Source organism: Lacerta agilis, chromosome 3 (assembly GCF_009819535.1).
Source record: "Lacerta agilis isolate rLacAgi1 chromosome 3, rLacAgi1.pri, whole genome shotgun sequence".
NCBI lineage: Eukaryota > Metazoa > Chordata > Lepidosauria > Squamata > Lacertidae > Lacerta > Lacerta agilis.
In genome coordinates, this window is record NC_046314.1 from 36,641,805 (window position 1) to 36,662,499 (window position 20,695).

Below are 20,695 nucleotides of genomic sequence, written 5' to 3' on the forward strand. Positions count from 1 at the left end.
ATATGACAAAGCACCAGCAATTTTGTTACTGGCGCCAGGAATAAAATGGCAGAGAAAGCAATGTTAAACTTGACGCAATGCAACACGAATGTGCGCAACAGGGCGGAGACTCTTTCGGAGCGAAGAAGAAGAAGAAGAGCTTGGATTTGATATCCCGCTTTTCACTACCCGAAGGAGTCTCAAAGCGGCTAACATTCTCCTTTCCCTTCCTCCCCCACAACTAACACTCTGTGAGGTGAGTGGGGCTGAGAGACTTCAAAGAAGTGTGACTAGCCCAAGGTCACCCAGCAGCTGCATGTGGAGGAGCGGAGACACGAACCCGGTTCCCCAGATTACGAGTCTACCACTCTTAACCACTACACCACACTGGCGAGAAGACTGCCTGGCCAGCACGCTCACCACCGCCTGGTTATCGGACCAGAAGGAGAACGCTTATCCTGGAACTCATAGGTCCAGATGTGCACCGCTACTACAATGGGGGAAAACTCAAGAAAGGTTAAATTGTGGAGAATGGCAGTACCCTGCCAGTGCCCGGGCCACCCCTGGGCACACCAGCAGCATCTAAAATAAAGCCCACATCCTAAGAGCCAGCAGTGTCCAAATGGACCTGGAATTCAGTTTCCAAATTGAGAATGTCCTGCCACAAGGATATCCCATTATATCCATCAAGGAACTCTAGCCAATTGCGCAGGTCCTTCTTGACCTCGCTGGGCACTTGCACCCAATGATGGGGGGAATGCAAGCCTGAGGACAACCTTGCCAGACGTGCACAGAATGAGCGGCCAGGGGCCACCATTCTGCAGGCAAAATTCAATTGTCCCAAAAGGGACTGAATCTGCTGTAGGGTCATTTTCTCTCTGGGCAGGATTTCCAAAATGAGGGCACGCAAGGCAACAAGTTTGTCCTCTGGCAAAGCGGAAGTCTGGGCCACTGTATCCAGCTGTAAACCAAGATATGAGAGCTTATTGGCAGGGCCTTCTGTTTTGGCAGATTCCAAAGGGACACCCAGTTCCCTCATCAGGGCATCAAAAGCCAGTACAAGCTGGGTGCACCCATCTGACCCAGCTGCTGAGCAAAGAATAAAGTCATCCAAGTAATGGGCCATGCCCCTCAGGTCCATCTTCTTGCGCAGAGCCCAGTCCAAAAAAGTGCTGAACAATTCAAAAGCTGCACAAGATACGGAGCATCCCATTGGCATGGCTTTGTCTACATAATAATTCCCCTCAAATTTAAATCCAATGAATTTAAAATCATGGGATGCACCGGGAGCAGCTGAAATGCGGCTTCCACAACACATTTGGCCATCAAGGCTCCCTTCCCAAAACTCTTTATTAATTTGACTGCTTGGTCAAAAGTGGCATACAGTGGTACCTCGGGTTACATACGCTTTAGGTTACATACGCTTCAGGTTACATACTCCGCTAACCCAGAAATAACGCTTCAGGTTAAGAACTTTGCTTCAGGATAAAGAAATTGTGCTCTGGTGGCGCAGTGGCAGCAGGAGGTCCCATTAGCTAAAGTGGTGCTTCAGGTTAAGAACAGTTTCAGGTTAAGAACAGACCTGCGGAACGAATTAAGTACATAACCAGAGGTACCACTTTATTTAACTGAAGCTAATTCCACAGGAATAGCATCATTAACTGAAGTTCCTTGTGGGTAAGATAGATTATGAATTAGCCGGAACTCCCCAGGCGCCTTTTTAGGCACAACCCCAAGGGGGAAGGTGGAGGTCAGGGAACGGAAGTGTAGAGAATGGGTCCACAATTCTGCCCAATGCCAACTCCTTCCCTATTTTACACTGGGCCACTTCCGGCAAATCTCTGACTGATTTTTGGTTTTCTACTTCCGCCAACCTAGGTGGGAACGCCAATGAAATACGAAAGCCTTCAGAAAACCCTTTCCAAATATATTGTGCTGCTGAACGATCAGGAGACTTTGCTAACCATTTCTTGAGAGGGGGCAATTTTATGGGAGTATCCGCCAATGTGAGCAACTCCTCATTTAGATTCACTGGGTTGAGGAGAGGCAGCCTTAGCCTCTTGTTTTGCTCCCCTCTTCTGGGCACGAAAGGGCCACTTCAGGCCACAGGAAACAGCTGGATGGTTTCCTGTGCATTTGTCGCAAGAATGGAGGTATTTGCAAGCCTGCCGTTGGCAGGAGCCCTTGTTATACCCCCAACGGTAATAAACTCGTTTAGCAGCCTTCTTGGGTTCAACTTTTGGCACTGCAAATTCCGAGGACTTAGCCTCGATGTGTGGCGCAATGTAAGTAGACCAGACGTCTAGATCTTTCCAATCCCCAACGTGCTGTATGCACCCTAGAGGCCCTGGTCCGGAAATGCCGGTCATAGGCAATGGCTGCTGCCTCCCCGGCCATAGAATAGGCCAACAGGACTATGGATAGGTAAATCCAGAGACGTAGGCTCCTCTTGGGGTAAGCAGCAGAAACCACCCCTGCGAAAACCTGAAAGGCGTCAAACCATTTATCAAAGGAAAGGCAAGGCTTGCTGGCTTTCTTCCTCAGTGATGCCCCAGCCTTATCCTTAACCTGAGGGTTCTCATTTGGGGAATTAATTTGCCCATATCCACAAATTTACCATTTAGGATCCTATTCCAGATCCTAGAAGATAAATGTGCACCTGGGATTATGTCTCTAGCTGAATTGGTAGAGACTGTGGTATCCTTTACAGGCACACCATTGACGCACTCTAGAGGAAGGCCATATTTGGCTCTGTGCATATTAACTCTCCTTAGCCATGCCCAATGAGGGAGCCCAGAGGACCCCTCCATATGGCCCCAATAAAGGATGGGGGGAATACACTTCCTCATCGCTAGTGTCAGAGGACGTACCAGTGGAGGAGGATGATTCAGCATCCCAGTGCCTCTTGGCCCTGCATCGCGAGCGACCAGTCTTGCGCTTCCTGCCAGCACATGGTGGAACTTCAGGCATTGCGAGATCCTCATCAGATGATTGAACGCTGACCGCCTCCATGGCTGGGGGTCACCGAGACCCGGTGAGTCAAGGCCAAGGTGGAAATGATGACCGCTGGAAAACGGCTCCCGAAGGGATTAAAATCCACCCAACAGACTCCCTGCAACCCAGGAGGAAAAATGGGGGGGGGGGTGAAGGGTCTATCCGCAAAGGCGTGCAGGCCCCGGGGTGGGGGACAAGCCCCAAAGCAAGCTCTCTATGAACGGGGGAAAGGATGGATTAAGGAAAAGAGGACAATTATGGGAAAACTAAGGGACGTTTGAGGGTAAAAAGGGGGAAGTGATCACCAAAGGTCGATCAAAGACTCTCGGAGCAGCAGCGATCCACAATCCAATGTTTCGTGTTCCAATGCAAAAGCCCCAAAGAGGAAGCTCATAAGCCTCACATGGGTTTATATAGGTCCCGCGTTGCTGCTTCTTGAAGGCACCCCATTGGCCAGATTGCACCCAAACAACGCGGGACCCACCTATCAGGGGTTGTGGCTGTTCCAAGATTACCCACCCACAACACCAGGTCAGGTGGCCAGGTCACACTGCAACACATGCCCTCTTTAATGGAGAACCTGATTTATCTTAGGTCACTAAATCTCCTTATAGACCGCCCCCTCCCAATCATGTTTTCTCCTGAATGTGCAAAGGCCTTGGTATTCTGTACAGAAATATAGAGTACTCAAGTGTCTGTAACCGAAAGAAATATGACAGGAAAGGGAATTAGGAGCACAGCATAAAGATAAAGGGATGATTACAATTATTTGAAGAATAATTCACTTCAGTAGTATTGTGTCCTACAAGTTGCTATGCTGACATTTCTTGCTCAGAATCTTCATTTTTATGATTAAATCTTCAGCAACTAATTGGTTTGACAAACTGTCGCACCTTTGATGCATGTGCAATTAGGTGCAAATTAGATGACAATGATTTGCCTTTGGTTTGAACATCAAAACGGTAAAGCTGACTATCTCCAAGAGTGTAGTCAATACAAATTTGCTGAACACACTTATGCACATTCTTCAGTTATTCCACAAATTCACTGATTCAATATTTCCTTACTAACTTGCCAATATACCTTGGTCAAAGGCTGGGTGGTTGCAAGACACATAAGTGGGTTGCTGTTGACTTTTGTTTAGGTAACGATCTTTTAACGAAGTTTGAGTGTGACTGGGAGCAAATGAATGAATATGGTGGAATAACTTACATTTTGTTTGAACACAGTGATTTACTTGCTTTTTGTGAATAGAATTAGGTCTGATCTGCAGTTTATTCCCCTCCACAACCCTAGTGAGTGTTGCAAAACAGATAACTCAAGTCTCTGCCATCATTTCTCCTATGCTACTGGTTTGTTCTGCTATTGCAGTGCTGCTGGCAAAGGAAAAAATGTCTTTGAAGTTATGTTACACTCACCCACCCTATATAATCACTGTTTAGAGACCCCTTACCAGGAGTGCTTCCTACAACGGCAACTGGTGGGAACAAACATCAGTGTTGCATGGACACTGGCTCTAGGGAGCCTGTTTCTCAGATATTTCTCATTGTCACCTATTGACTTAGAAGCAGGGAGCTTCAGTGCTCAAGTTGGTGGGGGAATAATTATTAGCCAAGCTGTGGCATCATCCCCCTACAAAAAGCAGATAGGCTTAGCCACCCAGCCACTCCTGTATTGCAGGGGGTTGAACTAGATGATCCTCATGGTTCCCTTCCAACTCCACAATTCTATGATTCTATGTCAAACTATATTGAAGAGCATGCCAGGTAGAAAATAGATTTATATACTCACTAACAGGGAAAAAATGTTATATGCAAAGCTTCTGTAAAACAGAACCAATGTACAATTTAGGGAAGCAGATTAAAATTATGAAATGGACAGCTACGGTGAAGGATACCAAAAAATTACAAAAATGACTTACAGAAATAGATCCCTGTGATTCAATGCAGGGAACTCCCCATTTGTATGGGGTTGCGTTAGCACATAAGCCCATTCTGCCCCCCACCCCATTCTGCCCATCCCACCCCTTTCCAGAGCTGAAAATGATGTGTGTGTCAGTCAGGTACGTGCAAAATGGTTGTTGCCTGTATATGGGAGAGAAGTTAGATTTTACAGGAATAGAAGTAGTTTACTATATAAGGTAGTAATATTTATGTGTTACGTTTTCATATGAATCTATTTTATAATCGGCTGATAATAAAACATCTAACATGCACACAAGATAGATTAAAATTACATCTTCATTATTAATACTTTCTCTGGTATTGTGAAGAAATTCATTTCATGAAAAAATGTAATCATTACAGTGTGCTTATTATTTGCCACTGTATTTTCTGGGAATGCACTATTTATTTCTGCTTACTGTACTTTAACTATTTTGGGCAGCTTAGAGAATTAGTGTTTCCTAATGAAAGGATTATAAAGTGAGAGCCATGCCACTGAATTCTATAACAGTACCAAAACAGCGTGAGTCTAATTAGATGGCTAATATGACAGGAGGGGAATTGCAGGTCAGAGGAGGCCTATGAAAGAATCCTTCATCTGTAACTCAACTTCCTGTTTTGCTTTTATATTTTGTTGCCTCTCAAGTGCTGTTAAAAAAAAAAAAAGAATATGTAAGGACTACCAAAACATTATAGAAAGCAACATGTTGTTTAAGAACAAAAAGGCATATGCCACAATCCAACAGAGTGTTAAATCTGGGTTAAGTCCACTCAGTGCTTTTTTCTGGCGGTGTATTTTTCTGCCCCAAATCAGAGCCTCACATCTCCTTCCCAAAGCCAGGGAAGTTTCTGCCCAGCTTAGGGACAGAAACATGATGCTCTGGCAGGGTCTGATAGCCCTCCCTTGCGTGGTGAGTACTGACACCAGTTTTTCTAGAAAAAAAGCACTGAGTCCACTAATTTAAACAAGTTCAAGCACACTTAACTCTATTAGGACAGAACTCTCAGGGCAGAATACTACTCATTTGATTTAGAATCCATAGGTAAATTTTTCCGGTAAAAGCTGTTTACATTGGAATCCTGTACCCAAAAGAACATTTCAATTATATTTCTAGAAAGACTGAAAATGAAATAAGCAGCAAGTAGGGACATGGGTGGTGCTGTGGGTTAAATCACAGAGCCTAGGGCTTGCCGATCGGAAGGTTGGTGGTTCGAATCCCCGCGATGGGGTGAGCTACCATTGCTTGGTCCTAGTTCCTGCCAACCTAGCAGTTTGAAAGCATGGCAAAGTGCAAGTGGATTAAAACTTCCGGTGGGAAGGTAAACGGCGTTTCCGTGTGCTGCTCTGGTTTGCCAGAAGCAGCTTAGTCATGCTGGCCACATGACCTGGAAGCTGTTTGCAGACAAACGCCGGCTTCCTCGGCCTATACAGCAAGATGAGCGCCACAACCCCAGAGTTGTCCACAGCTGGACCTAATGGTCAGGGGTCCCTTTACGTTTTTAGGTATGTATACTGAAGAACTGAGGATGGATTCTTGTATTCATGTACAATGTCTAACCCTTCCACCAACTTCCACCAACAGCATGCACTTCAGCATGCAGACATAGTGTCTTGCCTGTTGCTGGAAGATACAGGGACAGTATATTTTAAAACACAGCTTCAAGTTTCAATATTTCTGAAAGACTGGTGTCCCCTCTGGCTTAGCTGCTCTGATGTCACAGGGGGTCAGGGTAGCTTAGGCCTAAGCAGCTGAGTCCTGAAGGAAATGATCTAGGAAGATCTTAGAATGGGAATTTAGAAGCCAGTGAGCACATTTTGCCAAATTGAACCATGTAAGTACTGTGTGTCACTGGCTTTCTGATCACACCTTGCTGCTACATATACATTTAGCAGTTGCAGAGCCTTTTGATGGAAAGCTACTTGTGGCAACAAAAATATGACCTTTGCTCCAAAACACTACCCAAAATAGTACAGTACTTGCTGCAGCCTTAAAACGCGGCGCCGCGTGGCTCTGGTGCCGGTCGGGAGGGGGCCATCGGATCGCGCCCGCCATCTTGGGTGGGTGGGCGCGATCCGACGGCCCCCCTCCTGACCGGCACCGCTCGCTGAAGCCTTAAAACGCGGCGCAGCGTGGCTCCGGTGCCGGTCAGGAGGGGCCCCCGGACTTCCCCCCCCCATAGGAACGCATTAATTAAATTTTAATGCGTTCCTATGGGAAACGGTGCCTCACAAGACAAAAAGTCTTGCGGAACGAATTAATTTCGTCTTGCGAGGCACCACTGTAATCAAATGCAGGGTGTGTCTGATTCTCAGCACACTTAACATTTTTCAAAATGAGAGAGGTCGCAAGTGAGCCAAAAAGCTATCTACAGAAGGTAAAAAAAAGAAGTGTAAAGAACTAAAATAACTGCTTGTCTGTCAAAACAAAATATAAAATCAAAAATCTTCAGATACTGAAGGTATCTGAAGGAAATATGGAGCCTGGTTAAACATATGGAACCCCTGGAATCTCGCATTGCTTGGAGATTGGAGTGGTGTGCAACAATACAATGCATGTTCCCTGTAAATGGAGAAGGGATTCCAAATCAAATCTTAAATAGGATGCTTAAACCGTTGGTTTCTCATTTGCTATATGACATATTGAACATTATGGCAAACCCTTTCACAGGCTAATTTAATACCCGGAAACGTAGCTCTATGGTATCAGCATTTATTGGAGAGAGCAATGACAGGAGTCAACAAGGCACAAAACACGTGAAAGAATAAGCCAAGATTCCTAAAAAAGAAAAAAAAAGGAAATAGAAAATTAGAAACTGAAGAATAACACCAATCCTACTATCTGAAGAAGTGTGCATGCACACGAAAGCTCATACCAAGAACAAACTTAGTTGGTCTCTAAGGTGCTACTGGAAGGATTTTTTTTTTTTAAACCAATCCTACTGGTTCAACTGCAATGCCCGTTTCTCTTCAATTATGTGGACTAAAACTATTTGTTATTTCTCAATACCTAGGGCACATTAGCCCTGGCACATCTTGGTGTGTTTGAAGTACATTTTAAGGTGGATTTAAGGCATAACCTATAAAGGATGACTGGCTATGAAGGATCATGATTTGAAATTCCAGTTGTTTCTCCCACCCTTTCACATGTTGAGGACACCCTGAACCAGAGTTCCTTTGAATGAACGTTTAAAAAAGCAATTCGTATGGAAGAAAATGTGCAACTTTGGCCTATAGTCAATCAGAAAGGCAGTGCATGATGACGCTGCAATTGTTTGCACACTTACATGGGAATAAGAAGCCTCACTGAACTCAGTGGGACTAAATTCCAAGTAAGCATACATAGAATTGCACAGTGCTTTTCGGGAAAATCTTGGATGAACATGAAAGCAGCGACGTGTTCTTGAAGGAAAGTTTGTATCTAACCTGAAAGTTGTGAACGTATTCCTGAAATGTATCTGTACAGCAGTCCTTTTGCAGAAAACAATAACTTCCTTGGTACAGAATAATGACTGACTTTTAAAAAAACTGACAAAAAATATGGATGTTTGAACATAGAAATATGAGCTGTCTGAAAACATCAAGATCAGTGTCTTTATTACAATACCCTGTGCTGCTGATGAAATTGCATGTTGCTTCTCCCAAACCCCCCAAATAACCATTGCACATACAATCTAATATTGCTTTCAGAGTTTCAACTCCCAGGGCTGAAAAGCTTTCTAACCTTAAAGCAACACACACACACACACACACACACACACACACAATCTATCCATCTGGATGTGGGAACATAAAGCCTTATATTCATCAAAACTTCGCGTAATTCTCATAAAAGGTACATAGCTGGACTTACTTTTTCTATCTTCAAAGCATTGACTTCAGCCAGATGATTCTCAACACATCTATAGCAGCAAATGATATTGGCAGACAGTGGATGGTGCTCCTGATGAAAACATTAACAATGACTTTGTCTTTTTGTGATCAAACAGAATTTGTAAGAACTAAAAGAAAGGATAATGAAATCTGAGTTCTTACCTGACAAGGCTTGCTCATCCAAAAGAATTTTTAAAAGGTCCTGTGTCTCATGTCTTTTCGGACGCTTTCAAACTTACACCCGCAAACAGTGGCACACTTCTCCAGTGGTAATTTAAGCATGAATGTACTTCACATACCTGCCAAGGGCCCTGGTAAAAATGGGACAACTTGGGGTTTCCCCCCCAGGAGATTGTGATGGCCATTTTGGGTGATAACCTCGCGCACTCTAGCCCACAAAATGCAGTTTTTTGGGGCCCACAATGTTCAAATGCCCTGTGACTTTATCTTCTTTCCACACAATCTGAGCACTAGATTCTGTTGTCCTGCACTGTTTACCTTCACTTGTATTTATTTAGAATGGATGACAATATTGCCCTTTGTCTCAGCAAATAACACCAGGCCCCCATCGTGGCTATCCCAGTGTATTCAGCTTAAGTGTCTGCTCCATCTTGGGCCCACTTTAGTCATTATATATATATATATATATATATATATATATATATATATATATATATATATATATAATAAGATCAAAATATGAAGTTTGGAGGAACCAAAGGGGCATCTCTAGCTGGAACCTGTTGCTGAGAAAACTACTTCCCGTCAGTTCATGGTAAGGCTACTCCTAGATCAGAATAGAATGGGAGCAAGTTCTTTAGCATAATGTTTGTTTCAAATCATTTCTGAAATGCATAATTCCTTCTGCTACTTTGGTTAAGGAACGAAAAGCACTAATACCTGTCAGCCCACTAAAAAACAAACAAAGGATTTGTCTAAAATCCAGCAATCTGGAACATGAGACAGATTTGTGGCAATGTCTACAAACTAATGAGATGGAGACGAAAGCTGCCTTTGCCTGCAGGCTGTGTCCACGATGTCTGAAAGAAAACCATATTTGTTTTGATCTGTTCAACATTCTGTAAGCACTGAGATGGGCCCCTTTGCATGAATAAACTGGCTGCATGTACTTGGAAATCAAATGAGAACTGATAGTTTCTCTTATTTAAACAGTCCTTTGATTTCAAGTATTCCCACCCAGTTAGTTCATGCAGAAGCGTGCCTGCAACACACTGAGCTGCCCAGAAAATGCAGCTTCATTTTGTTACAAAACGCCACATGAAGGACAGAAGATGGCAGAACAGGACTTTTTAGGGTGGAATGATTGGTGTTATAGGGATATGCAGGTGCTCCAGCAGTTCATGCCAAGTGGCAGCCCCTGCCAATAAAGTGCAAAAAAAGAGGCCATGATACACCCTGTCATTTGGACTGTGCAGTTTTAGTCTTTACGATGTCAGCAAACAGATTGCTGCTGGTGTCGGCTAAACTCACCATCGGTAATCATCAAAGCAAATTCAACACAAAACATGGTCAGTTTCAAATTGACAGAAGAGAGGTTCCGCATTCCTTTTAAGGTCCACAGTGCAGAGGCATACAATATGATATTTGAACCATCATACGTCAGCTTAAAGATATACATGAACCTGTTGCCCATACACACAGCCCCTTTGTTGCGAGCAATGGAGCTCTCAAATTTCAGTGGCACCCTGTGTGCTGACAGAATCCAGTGCCCACCCCACCTTTCACGAGCCATTCTACAGCATAATCATGGTGTCCCACGCAGCATGGTAACCATTGTGACCGAACTGGTTGCTCTACCCTTAAACTGACTCTGTTGTGAGCCATGATTAAACGAGGAGGTATCTAACTAACCAGTTTCCCGTTCCATCTGAAACTAGGATTACTAGTTTTGGAACAATCTGGGATACTAAACTAAACTACAAACTGAAGTTGGTTTATTATCTTGGAATGTTCCAAAACTGGGAAGCTACGGTTTATTGAAAGCTCCCAGATTTAACTATGGCTTGGGTAAAGGGGACAGAAGCCCTTTGACAATCTCAGCTTAATAAACCAAGATATGATTGTCTAAGCTTGTTGGCACAGTTGTTTTTCCCCCTCTGTTGCCTGTGGAAAGCATTTCAGGGTACCCTGTTAGCTGCTGCAAACCAGAAAGCCAGATAAGGGAAATGCAGCTAATGTATCACACATGGAAGCAGACTGGGAATTGCTGTCACTTTGCCATCAGCTGAATGAGTTACAGCAAATCCCTTCATACCCCCGAGTGTATAACTTCCATTTCATCACTGCCTGTCTGAGTATTTTGTCACAAGCCCTAACAGAAAGCACCTTGGATCACTTTCTCTTGCGTGAACAACGAGCTTCCTGCGAAGCCAAGTTTCTTACCTAGCCCTCATAAACCTTATTCTGAAAAGGACAATGATAATCTTGACTGCTAACAAACTGCCAGATGTATGCCAAGAAAGACTGCCTCACATTCAGCACCTTAACACTTCCTTGCTGCCATGAACTGGCCACTCTGCTCTGAGATGCTGAGAATTTATAGGATCCCAGTGACGCATGTGCATTTTTCATGCACCATGATGATTCCAGCAGACCTGGAACCCCATTAAATTGATAGTGACAGCAATGTGAAAGAAGAAAAATGGAACTGCTTTGCAGATCCCAGCTAAGACTTTGAAAATCCTACAGGACATTCAGGCAAAGGCTCTAGACCCAGGGTGCCAGAGTACCCTGGAAGGCTACAGAATTCAGACCACCAAAGAGACGATTTGCAGAATAAAAGAATGCTAACTTGTGCAAACCACGCTGAGGTATTTCATTTCCGATGTTGTATTTTGGGGCAATTAACATGCCCATGCATGCAATTGCAGAGAACAGAGAACACCAATATCATGAAAATAACACACTGAAAAGAGGCAGGTCCCACATCACCTGGTATCCTGGCTGGGCAGCTGCTGGTTGCCCACTGTCCCAACCTCCCTTCCACAGCTGTGATGCTGCTTCTATTTCTATGTTACATCTGAATCACGTCTCTGTTATGAAAGTGATGGGTCAATGCCTGGATGTAGTGGCGGATGGGATGAGAGCTAATAAGCTCCAGCTAAATGCCAATAAGATGGAGGCCCCGAGTCTGGCAGGCAACTTATAATGCTGCACTATCCCTGAAGGAGCAGGTGTGCAGTTTGGGGGGGGGGTGCAGGATGCCCAGGTGGTGGGAATGGCACCTTTTACCACCTTTGATTGGTGTTGCAGGTACGACTGCTCTTGGGTCACGCTAACCATGCCACAATGACTTGGTAACATCAAGACTGGGCTACTGTAATGCGTTCTACAAGGGGCAACCTTTAAGACTGGTACAGAAGCTGCAGCTAATGCAAAACACAGAGCTTAGGCTGCTGACTAAGGAAGCTTAATGCAAACATTTAACACTGCTTTTTAGAGGACCACATTGGCTGCCAATACGCTACTGCCATGCCAGGTTTAAGGCTTTTGTACTTACCTAAAGCCCTAAACTGCTTCCGACTGGGTTATCTGAATGGTTTGCCCTGCATAGATGTGCCTGGAGGGGGCTAGGCCCATTCATGCTGCACTAAACTACAGTGCAGTGTGACATCAACATGCGGCTGCTTTCTCTCAGCCTCAGCTATCCCACTTACTTCACCTGCAGTATAGGGATGATAATTCTTGCTCACCTTACCAGAGTGTTACAAGATTAACTGAGATAATGTATGTGAGTACCCCTGAACACTTGACTTGCAGTATATACATACTAAACATCATTATAAGCACAGTTCGTTAAATATGACTGGAAGGGAAATGCAAGCCTTTCTGCAACAGTAAATGCACATTTTACATATATTGCCATTATCTGCTTACTGTCAACACATGGTACGAACACAGGATCTCCTGTACTGGAAAGGTACTAAATAGCTTACCTTGCTCAGGGAGGATTGTTGAGTCTGTGCTGGGGATCTGGTCTTTCATCTTCTCATCTTCACTCTCCTCATCGCTAACCTCCTGAAAGATACCAGCAGTAAATGTTGCAGGTGTGAATAACTGTTCAGTCGGCATCTCAGTAAAGGCTGGGCTTAAATCATTGCTGGCTGATTGATCTGCTGGAGGAGGTGAATCAGGATCTCCTGGTCTGAGAGGAACCCCGGTACTATCCAAGGCATTGAAAGGCACTGTGGGCATTGGGTAATCTAGAATGAGGTTTGTATCCTCAATGTCATTAACTGTTGCTGGACTTGCATAAACCAGTGGCACTTCAGAGGTCTAGCAAAGAGAAGAAAGAAAGGATGAAGAAAACCTGAAGATAGGAACAATTGCTATGATACTTAACTGTGGTCCACGGAAGGCCACTTCACACATTAAGGTTGCTAAGTGCTTGTCTATTATGATTTAAATTTACATTATAGAGCCTTGATCTGCTCTGGTTTCTATACACTGTGCTGCAAACCATGGGTTGCCTCCGTGTGATGCAAGGGTTTCCCACACTTGGGTCTCCAGCTGTTGTTGAACTACAACTCCCATCATCCCTAGCTAGCAGGACTAATAGGGATGATGGGAACTGTAGTCCAAAAACATCTGGAGACCCAAGTTTGGGAAACTCTGGAGTAATGTATACAGGTACACTCCAGAAAATACTTTACAACTGTGTACGTGTGTGCATGCACACACATCCGTATGCATTTTTATTTATAGAGTCACATACGTATGCATTTTTATTTATAGAGTTTATTATTACACTACTTGTCGCATATGATTCTGGAGTGGATCATAACAATATAAATATATAAACGTAACATGAACGCATTCACCTGTCCTCTCACAAATATTCAAAATACTCTGAAGGAAGAGAACTGCCTTCATCTGGCACTAGAAAGCAGACAGAGTATGTGCTAGCGAGACTTCAGGGGAGAGAATATTCCATAGCCCAGGGTGCTATTGCTGAGAAGGCGCTTGCTGTGTCTTTCTATAGGATTGGGTCGTAGATATCCTGGCCTCAGTTAACATTACAGTAAAACAATGAACAGGGTGGTGATACAATGCCTACTCCAATCGACACAAGATAATATCACCAAGGCAGCTATCCTCAAACAAACAATAAGCATTCATTGTTTGTTCTCAGTTAACACTGGCAGTACCAGAAGAGCCTCCACAGCCAACACCAGAGGAAGGACAATATGGGGAAGACATCATCTATCAGGTAACTGGGTCCTAAGGCATTTAAAGCTTTATACATCAAAACTGTTACTTTATAATAGGTCCAGTGACAAATATGACAGGCAGTGCAGATCTTTGAGGACTGCATGCCCATTAGTTCTGTGGTCGCTGCATTTTTTTAAAATGGCTGGTGTCTCCTGACCATCTTCAAGGACAATGCTACACAGAATGAACTGCAGTGCTCCAAACAGGAGGTTAGTAGAGCATGGATCACTATGGCCAAGCCATTCCCTATTTAAGAATGGTCATAACTGGCGAAACAGCCCCAACTGGAGAAAGGCACTCCATACCAGATACCACTTGGGCCTTCAGTGACAAAGTCAAATCAAGGAGTACCCCCAGGCTACAGGTCTGATCCTTCAAAGAGGAGTCAACCCCATCTATAACAGGTCACCTTCTTCTTTCCTGGATCCAATGTATCATTGAAACCACAGATATTGTGGCTAATCTGTGGCCCTCCAGATATTGTTGGACCATGCCTGCCATCATCATTGACCATGCTGGTGTGGTCTGATGGGAGTAGGAGCCCAACAACATATGGACGGTCACAGGTAGGTCACTCCTGCTATATGACATTTTCACATGATCAATAAATAAACAAATTATACATTAAACACATTTTATTTTTTGCTGCCACAAGTCATGCATGCTCCAGATTTTGTTTTTGGTATCTGTTGCCTCCTCCCACCATGGGAGACATAGCTTTGCTCTGAGATAAATGGTAGAAGGGGCAGGAACCTCTTGGCTCTCCCTCCTTTGCTAGTTTTTAAAACTAGGGCAGATGAGCACCAGCTCTGTTTTGGTTTAGCAAACAAAGTTTAATAGCCACCAATGGAATAATATACAAGTTCACAAAATAGGTGTTTATGCGGGGGATTGGGAGGGCAGGAGGTCGAGTGTTGGAAACTTTGCCTTAAAAACAAAAGTGTTGAAAAGTTCACTCCAGCACTAGGGTTTCATAGGATGTGAACACAAGGAAAAATATACAAAAATTGCATGAAGCAGAAGGAGTTGTATTTGACAGAGAAGATATAATAGACAGCAACCTGGGTCTGTTGGATGCTACTCATATTCACAGTCAAAGATTTATTTTGCAATGGTTTTATTTGGTTCCTGGTATATATCTTACCTTAAGGAACAAAGGCAGGAAAATTTACTCACCAACCCAGGTCCAGCGACACCATCGGTTACCATGGATTGGATATCATTATCTACGTCACTTGATGGCCTAATGGCTTCTGCAAAATGAGACAAATGCAAAGTGAATTTTTTTCAGTAAATCTGCATAAACGACAAGAAGCATGCTTACTGATCAAAGTGTGCAAAATGTTATATAAGGTGCTATGTTGTAAACTTGAGTAATGCCACACAGCAAATACAATTACGGAGCTGGGGGTGGGTGGGTTGGTCATTCAATATGAATTTAAATTTTAAAGATGCTGCTTACTCCAGAGAACTGAGCTTTCTCTCTAAATTAACTAATGGGAAAGAGCAGTATGAACTCAGATTGTTCAGGATGTCCACATTGCAAGGCCATTGTTCCCATTACACAGCAACAGGTCTGGGTTTACTACTGAGTGTCTATTTGGCTCAAAGCGACAGTTAATTTTAGCTCTCTGACAAATGTGGTACGCTTGTGCAATATATGTGCTGTTCAAATCCATTTGTTGCATTCATACATATATTTATTCATTTTACTGGATCTCTGCAACCTCAGAGGGCATCAATGATGCACAGCGCAGGGACATTTTCAACTGGGTCCCTAGTTCACAAAGAGGAAAATCTGATTGACTGACCGTCAGTAAACTGAAGTGTCCCAAGATCCATGGACAGTGACTTATCTTCCTGTAGTGCCATGGCAACCATCTGCTGAAGGTCTGTCACTCTTGGTTTAGTTGCTGGTATCTCACCCTCCGTACTAATAGAACCTTTTTCGTTTTCAATCTTGTTGGAGCTGATAGTTGAGATGTCATCCGCAGGACCTTTAACTTCGGACTCATCTCTCTCAAAGTTGATGACATACCGAGCTACCGTGCTGCTTGACCTTTGGGTGTGGGAGGAAACTAAGTGTATGATAAATGCTTTTACCTGTTCCAAGTTCATATTTCACTGAAATTGGTTTAGTAATAGAGGAGGACATGGAAGACCTGCTTGTCATTAGGTGATTGATTTCACTGGCTAGCTTGCTAATCTAAGTTAGTAGCAATGAGTCACAACTTCCCTCAGTCACCCAGCCTTCTTCACTGGTTAAAACCCAGTGACACTGCTTTTATGGTGACTGAGATGGGCTAGGAGATATTGCCACTGATGCGAGTTAACAGGAGCTCTTGCGATATGACTCACTCCAGTCATGTAAAGGTCAACTTGGCTAAATTATTGAAACGCCTTCTCCAGGCAACCAACACATTTAAATATCAGCAAGGGGAAACAACATTTAATCCACAATGCAACACAATTAACGATGCAAAATTTAAAAACTAGATTTCCCATCCTTCCTGGTTTGGGTTGAGGCATGCAGGTAGGTGTTTGTGAAGGGGGAGACGCTTAAAATCCCTTTTAGCATAAATAAATGAACTTTGCTTCACACTTGCATGGGAAACCAGACGCCTTTCTAACCAGTATATCCTAAACAGAATGACTACATTTCTTCAGCATTCAAATAGCAATATTCTTCTCCAAGCACATCCCTTGCTTTTCTAATTGTACTGCAGGATGGTATGGCCAGCTACTGAACAGCACATTATATAACTAGTGCTGGGGGGAAAAATCCCACCCAACCCATGGGGTAAGGTGCCTTTTCTAAGCAGTTTAAAATGTTTAAAATACATAGTTGGAGCCTGGGCACTCCCTGTTTGAACTTGTAAGTAAGGGCTGTTGGCGACTGCTAGACTAGAATATAATTTGCATACGGAAGGTTCCAGATTCTGTTTGCAGCATTTCCCTGGAGAGCTACTGCCAATCAGTATTCACAATGCTGAAGTAGATAGCCAATGGCCTGACTTCTCAGTATAAGGCACTTTCCTTATGCCCCTGTGTTCCTAATCTGTCAAGTGCAGAAGTGTTCACGTAAGTTATAACTCACTATATGATGATATAGGTTTGTGTGCGTGCACATGTAGCATCAAAAAACATAGCCCTTCCAGTGCTAGGTCACATCAACTCCTATAATTTGGTGTTACCAGATCCCAGTGAAAAGGCACATTCCAGACTACAAGGCAGCCTCCCACATTCAGTACCTGTGGCAACCATATCATGCCGTGTACTAAAGGTAACGTTGATTATAGCACTAATAGGGTAAGTCCCTAGGAGTAGTTGCTGAACAGTCAAACAAAAGTAGTTGTAGTTCTACCCTTCTTGCTGGAACAGTACATGAATGCTTAGGAGGAACGGGGCACATAAACAAAAGTGCCAGGAGACAAGATCTGCTCTGTGGCAGGAGTCACATCAAATAAAAAGGGAGTGACTATGTACTCAGAGGACTGGTTCACATGCCGCACTAAACCAGAGTTAAAATAAACCACAATTTAATGTGAACAAGCAGTGCTTCACTCTTCCCTTGCTCCTGCTAGGAAACAAACCATGGTATGGCTTGCCATGTTGTCCAAACCTGGACTTGTGGTTTCTCTCTGAACAAACCACAAGGGGAAGCCAAGGTTTGTTCTTAGTTTGCCACTCATGGTTTGTTTGAGGGAAATAAATCATGAGACCAAGCTCAGGAGGCGTGACAAGTCACATCATGGTTTGTTCCTTGGCAGTGCAGCAGAAGTGGGGGAGGAGTAAAGTGCCATTCATATTAAACCATAGCAAATTTGACTATAATTTAATATGTCATATGAAGCAGATCAATGTGCCTTGAAAGAGCTGGTTTGTTCTAGGATAAAGGGTTCCAGGGTAAGGGAACATGACTCCAGGCCAAAAACACTGCAAGTGTCATCATGTCAGTGCTTCAATAATGTTACATCAACCTCACAGACAATCAACAGCACAAATGTTTAGGATCAGGATATCAGTCTTCACTTTTCTGAGTGGGAAAAGGAACAAGGAATAGCTATGTACTAAACCTACTTAAAACTGCTCTGCCATGGCAAACATCTGAAGGGAGGGGGAGACACTGAATTGTGCTTTCCATATTCTACTCCATGGCAAATCTCCTCAATGGCGGGGTGGGGTTGGGTGGGGAATAGGTTTCAAAAATATTTTCAACTTGTATCATACATTGAATATCAATAATTACTTGGTAGGCACCTAAGGGGTTCCAAAAAACCTACACATCAGACAACTTCTTTTTGTGAGTCAGATGATAACTGACCTTCCAGCAGCACTTCCAAGATACATAAAGAGAGCCTGAGAATAAGTTTGCTTCTTATCATTTTCTAAAGCCATGTATAAATGCATTTAATTTACTGTGCTAGCACTATCGCTTCCTACTCCTACACACAAGGTGGAGGTTACAGTAGCTCTGTGATTGGATGATGACCCTATCGAGAGGGGGGTGGGGAGAAGGAATCTGGTCTTCTCAGCTGAACAGAAAAGCAAAAACATTTCCCTTGTCTCTTTTATGTTGTAGACGGAGGAACTTTCTGCTGTTCGCATCAGTCTTCGTCTGCCTATGCTGCATAATGGCTTAGGCTAAAGTGGCCTAAAGTTAGCCAAGCCTACATGTTTCTTCCAGATTCTGTATCTTAAAACTAGGTAATTTCATGTTGCCACTACTATGCATGTCATATCATGTTTTTTTTAAAATAAGTGCAGGACAGTTACCCATCTTTTTCCTTCTTCTGTCTTCAGTTCCAGCACACGAAGGCAGGACAGATGGAAGTATTTCAAAAGAAAAGAAAGAAGAGCATTAAAGCCTACAAACATATTAACTTGCGGTTAGTAATATAGGTTACTCTGCATCTTTCCTCTTTGTTATTTGCCAGGGCAAGTGATCTCCATCATTAAAATTCCTTTCTTCACAAAACGCGAGCGGTCTTTTTCTCTTTCCCTCTCTTCAGCCTTTCCCTCTCTTTCCATCCATTTCCCCTCCCCTCCGCAGGTCACTAATTGCAATTCATCGGGTGCTAATCAGCACCTTTCCCGTGGCAATGAAGAAGCTGGGATTGACTTTGTTTGGCTCTTGTCCAAATCCGGGCCTCAGTAACCTGACCTAATTATCATTCTGACTATGCACACTTCTTGAGGCCATGTCCTGCCATGACACTTTGTAATACTGTCCTCTCTTTGTTTGTCTGACATATCTTCCATGCCAAATATGGAGCTCCTTAGCTGCCCCCGCACACCCATGTGGTTCTCCCAGAACAGCTTTCTTTCTGCTAGCTTGAGATGTACAAGAAGGGAAGGCACCAAAACAAAGACTACTTTTTCTCTCGGATGTAATCATGAAAGTCAAGACTCCATTTCTAGCACTGCTAAATGTTCAGAGGTAAACAGAAAGAATCTTCGTGTAGGGCCAGGTTCTATTCCTATTAGCTCTTTCCCAACATTTAGATATTAAATTTGCTATTTCCCAATATTTATATATTAAATTTGCCAGGTAAGTGAATGATATACAGTGGTACCTCGGGTTAAGAACTTAATTCGTTCTGGAGGTCCATTCTTAACATGAAACTGTTCTTAACCTGAAGCACCACTTTAGCTAATGGGGCCTCCTGCTGCCACTGCGTCACCAGAGCACGATTTCTGTTCTTATCCTGAAGCAAAGTTCTTAACCTGAAGCATTATTTCTGGGTTAGCGGAGTCTGAAACCTGAAGCGCCTATAACCTGAAGCGTCTGTAACCTGAGGTACCACTGCATATGGAGGCTTCTTCTCCATATGTAGCTAATCCTTGGGTAACTGATCTTTATTTCTGGTGATGTGCTGCAAAGTTTTGTCAGAACCAGGTGTCAGAAATATTTGGCCCTCCTGGAAACCCAACCAGATGGGCAGGGTATAACAATATTATTAAGTACAACTTCCATCAGCCCCAGCAAGCACGGCTAATAGCCAGGGGTGATGGGAGTTGTTGTTCCCCACATCTGGTCAAAATGTAGGTGTGGGATAACACACTGGTATCATATTGATAAAATATCAGCACCTGGGGAAAAATTATAGAAAGCTTTCTTCAAGGCATGGAAAGGGTCTAGATGGATGTTACGGTAGAACGGGGTGGGGAACCTGTAGTCCTCCAAAAGTTGTTGGACTTCACGAGCTCTAGCCAGCCTGGCGTATGCTCAGGACTGATGGGAGTTGTAAACTAACATCACCTACAGCATCACAGGTAGACAGTACTGTAGTGGCGAAGAGCACAAACTGGGATGTCCCCAACTGAAATCTCACTGTAGTCATGAATTAACTAGGATGTCTTAAAAAAAATCTGAAGACCTGAATGCATAAAGATGGAGACAATAATAGAAGCCAACCTCCTGAATTGCTTGAGCTTGAATGGGATGTTGACCTAGTTCTGCTGAGGCTCCCCTGCATATCAGCCACCACCCCAAGTAGAATCACTGTCCCCACCACCACATGGGTCCTTGCAGTCCCTTTGGATCTCTGAAAATTTCAGTGCGCTGCAAACAAATTTGTAATTGTGGGACCACTTATGTGGGTTGTTAAGAACATGATTAATAATGTCCCCAGGGACTGTCTTTTCTGCTGGATGTAAGAAAACACTGCATGTT

At 43.6% G+C, this 20,695-nt stretch overlaps 1 protein-coding gene across 6 annotated transcripts in view; it reads right to left on the reverse strand.

The window, feature by feature from the left end:
• IMPG1 (interphotoreceptor matrix proteoglycan 1) overlaps nucleotides 1-20,695 on the reverse strand; it is a 78,001-nt gene that overhangs the window by 14,125 nt on the left and 43,181 nt on the right. For 5 of the 6 annotated variants that reach the window (XM_033143277.1, XM_033143274.1, XM_033143273.1 and 2 more), the window contains exons 9-12: nucleotides 18,796-18,816; nucleotides 15,831-16,078; nucleotides 15,196-15,272; nucleotides 12,744-13,083 (exon numbers count right to left, since the gene is read on the reverse strand). In XM_033143277.1, the coding sequence (XP_032999168.1) occupies nucleotides 12,744-13,083; nucleotides 15,196-15,272; nucleotides 15,831-16,078; nucleotides 18,796-18,816 (686 nt within the window). The remainder of the gene's footprint in view (nucleotides 1-12,743; nucleotides 13,084-15,195; nucleotides 15,273-15,830; nucleotides 16,079-18,795; nucleotides 18,817-20,695) is intronic. The other variant, XM_033143275.1, reaches the window with a different exon arrangement.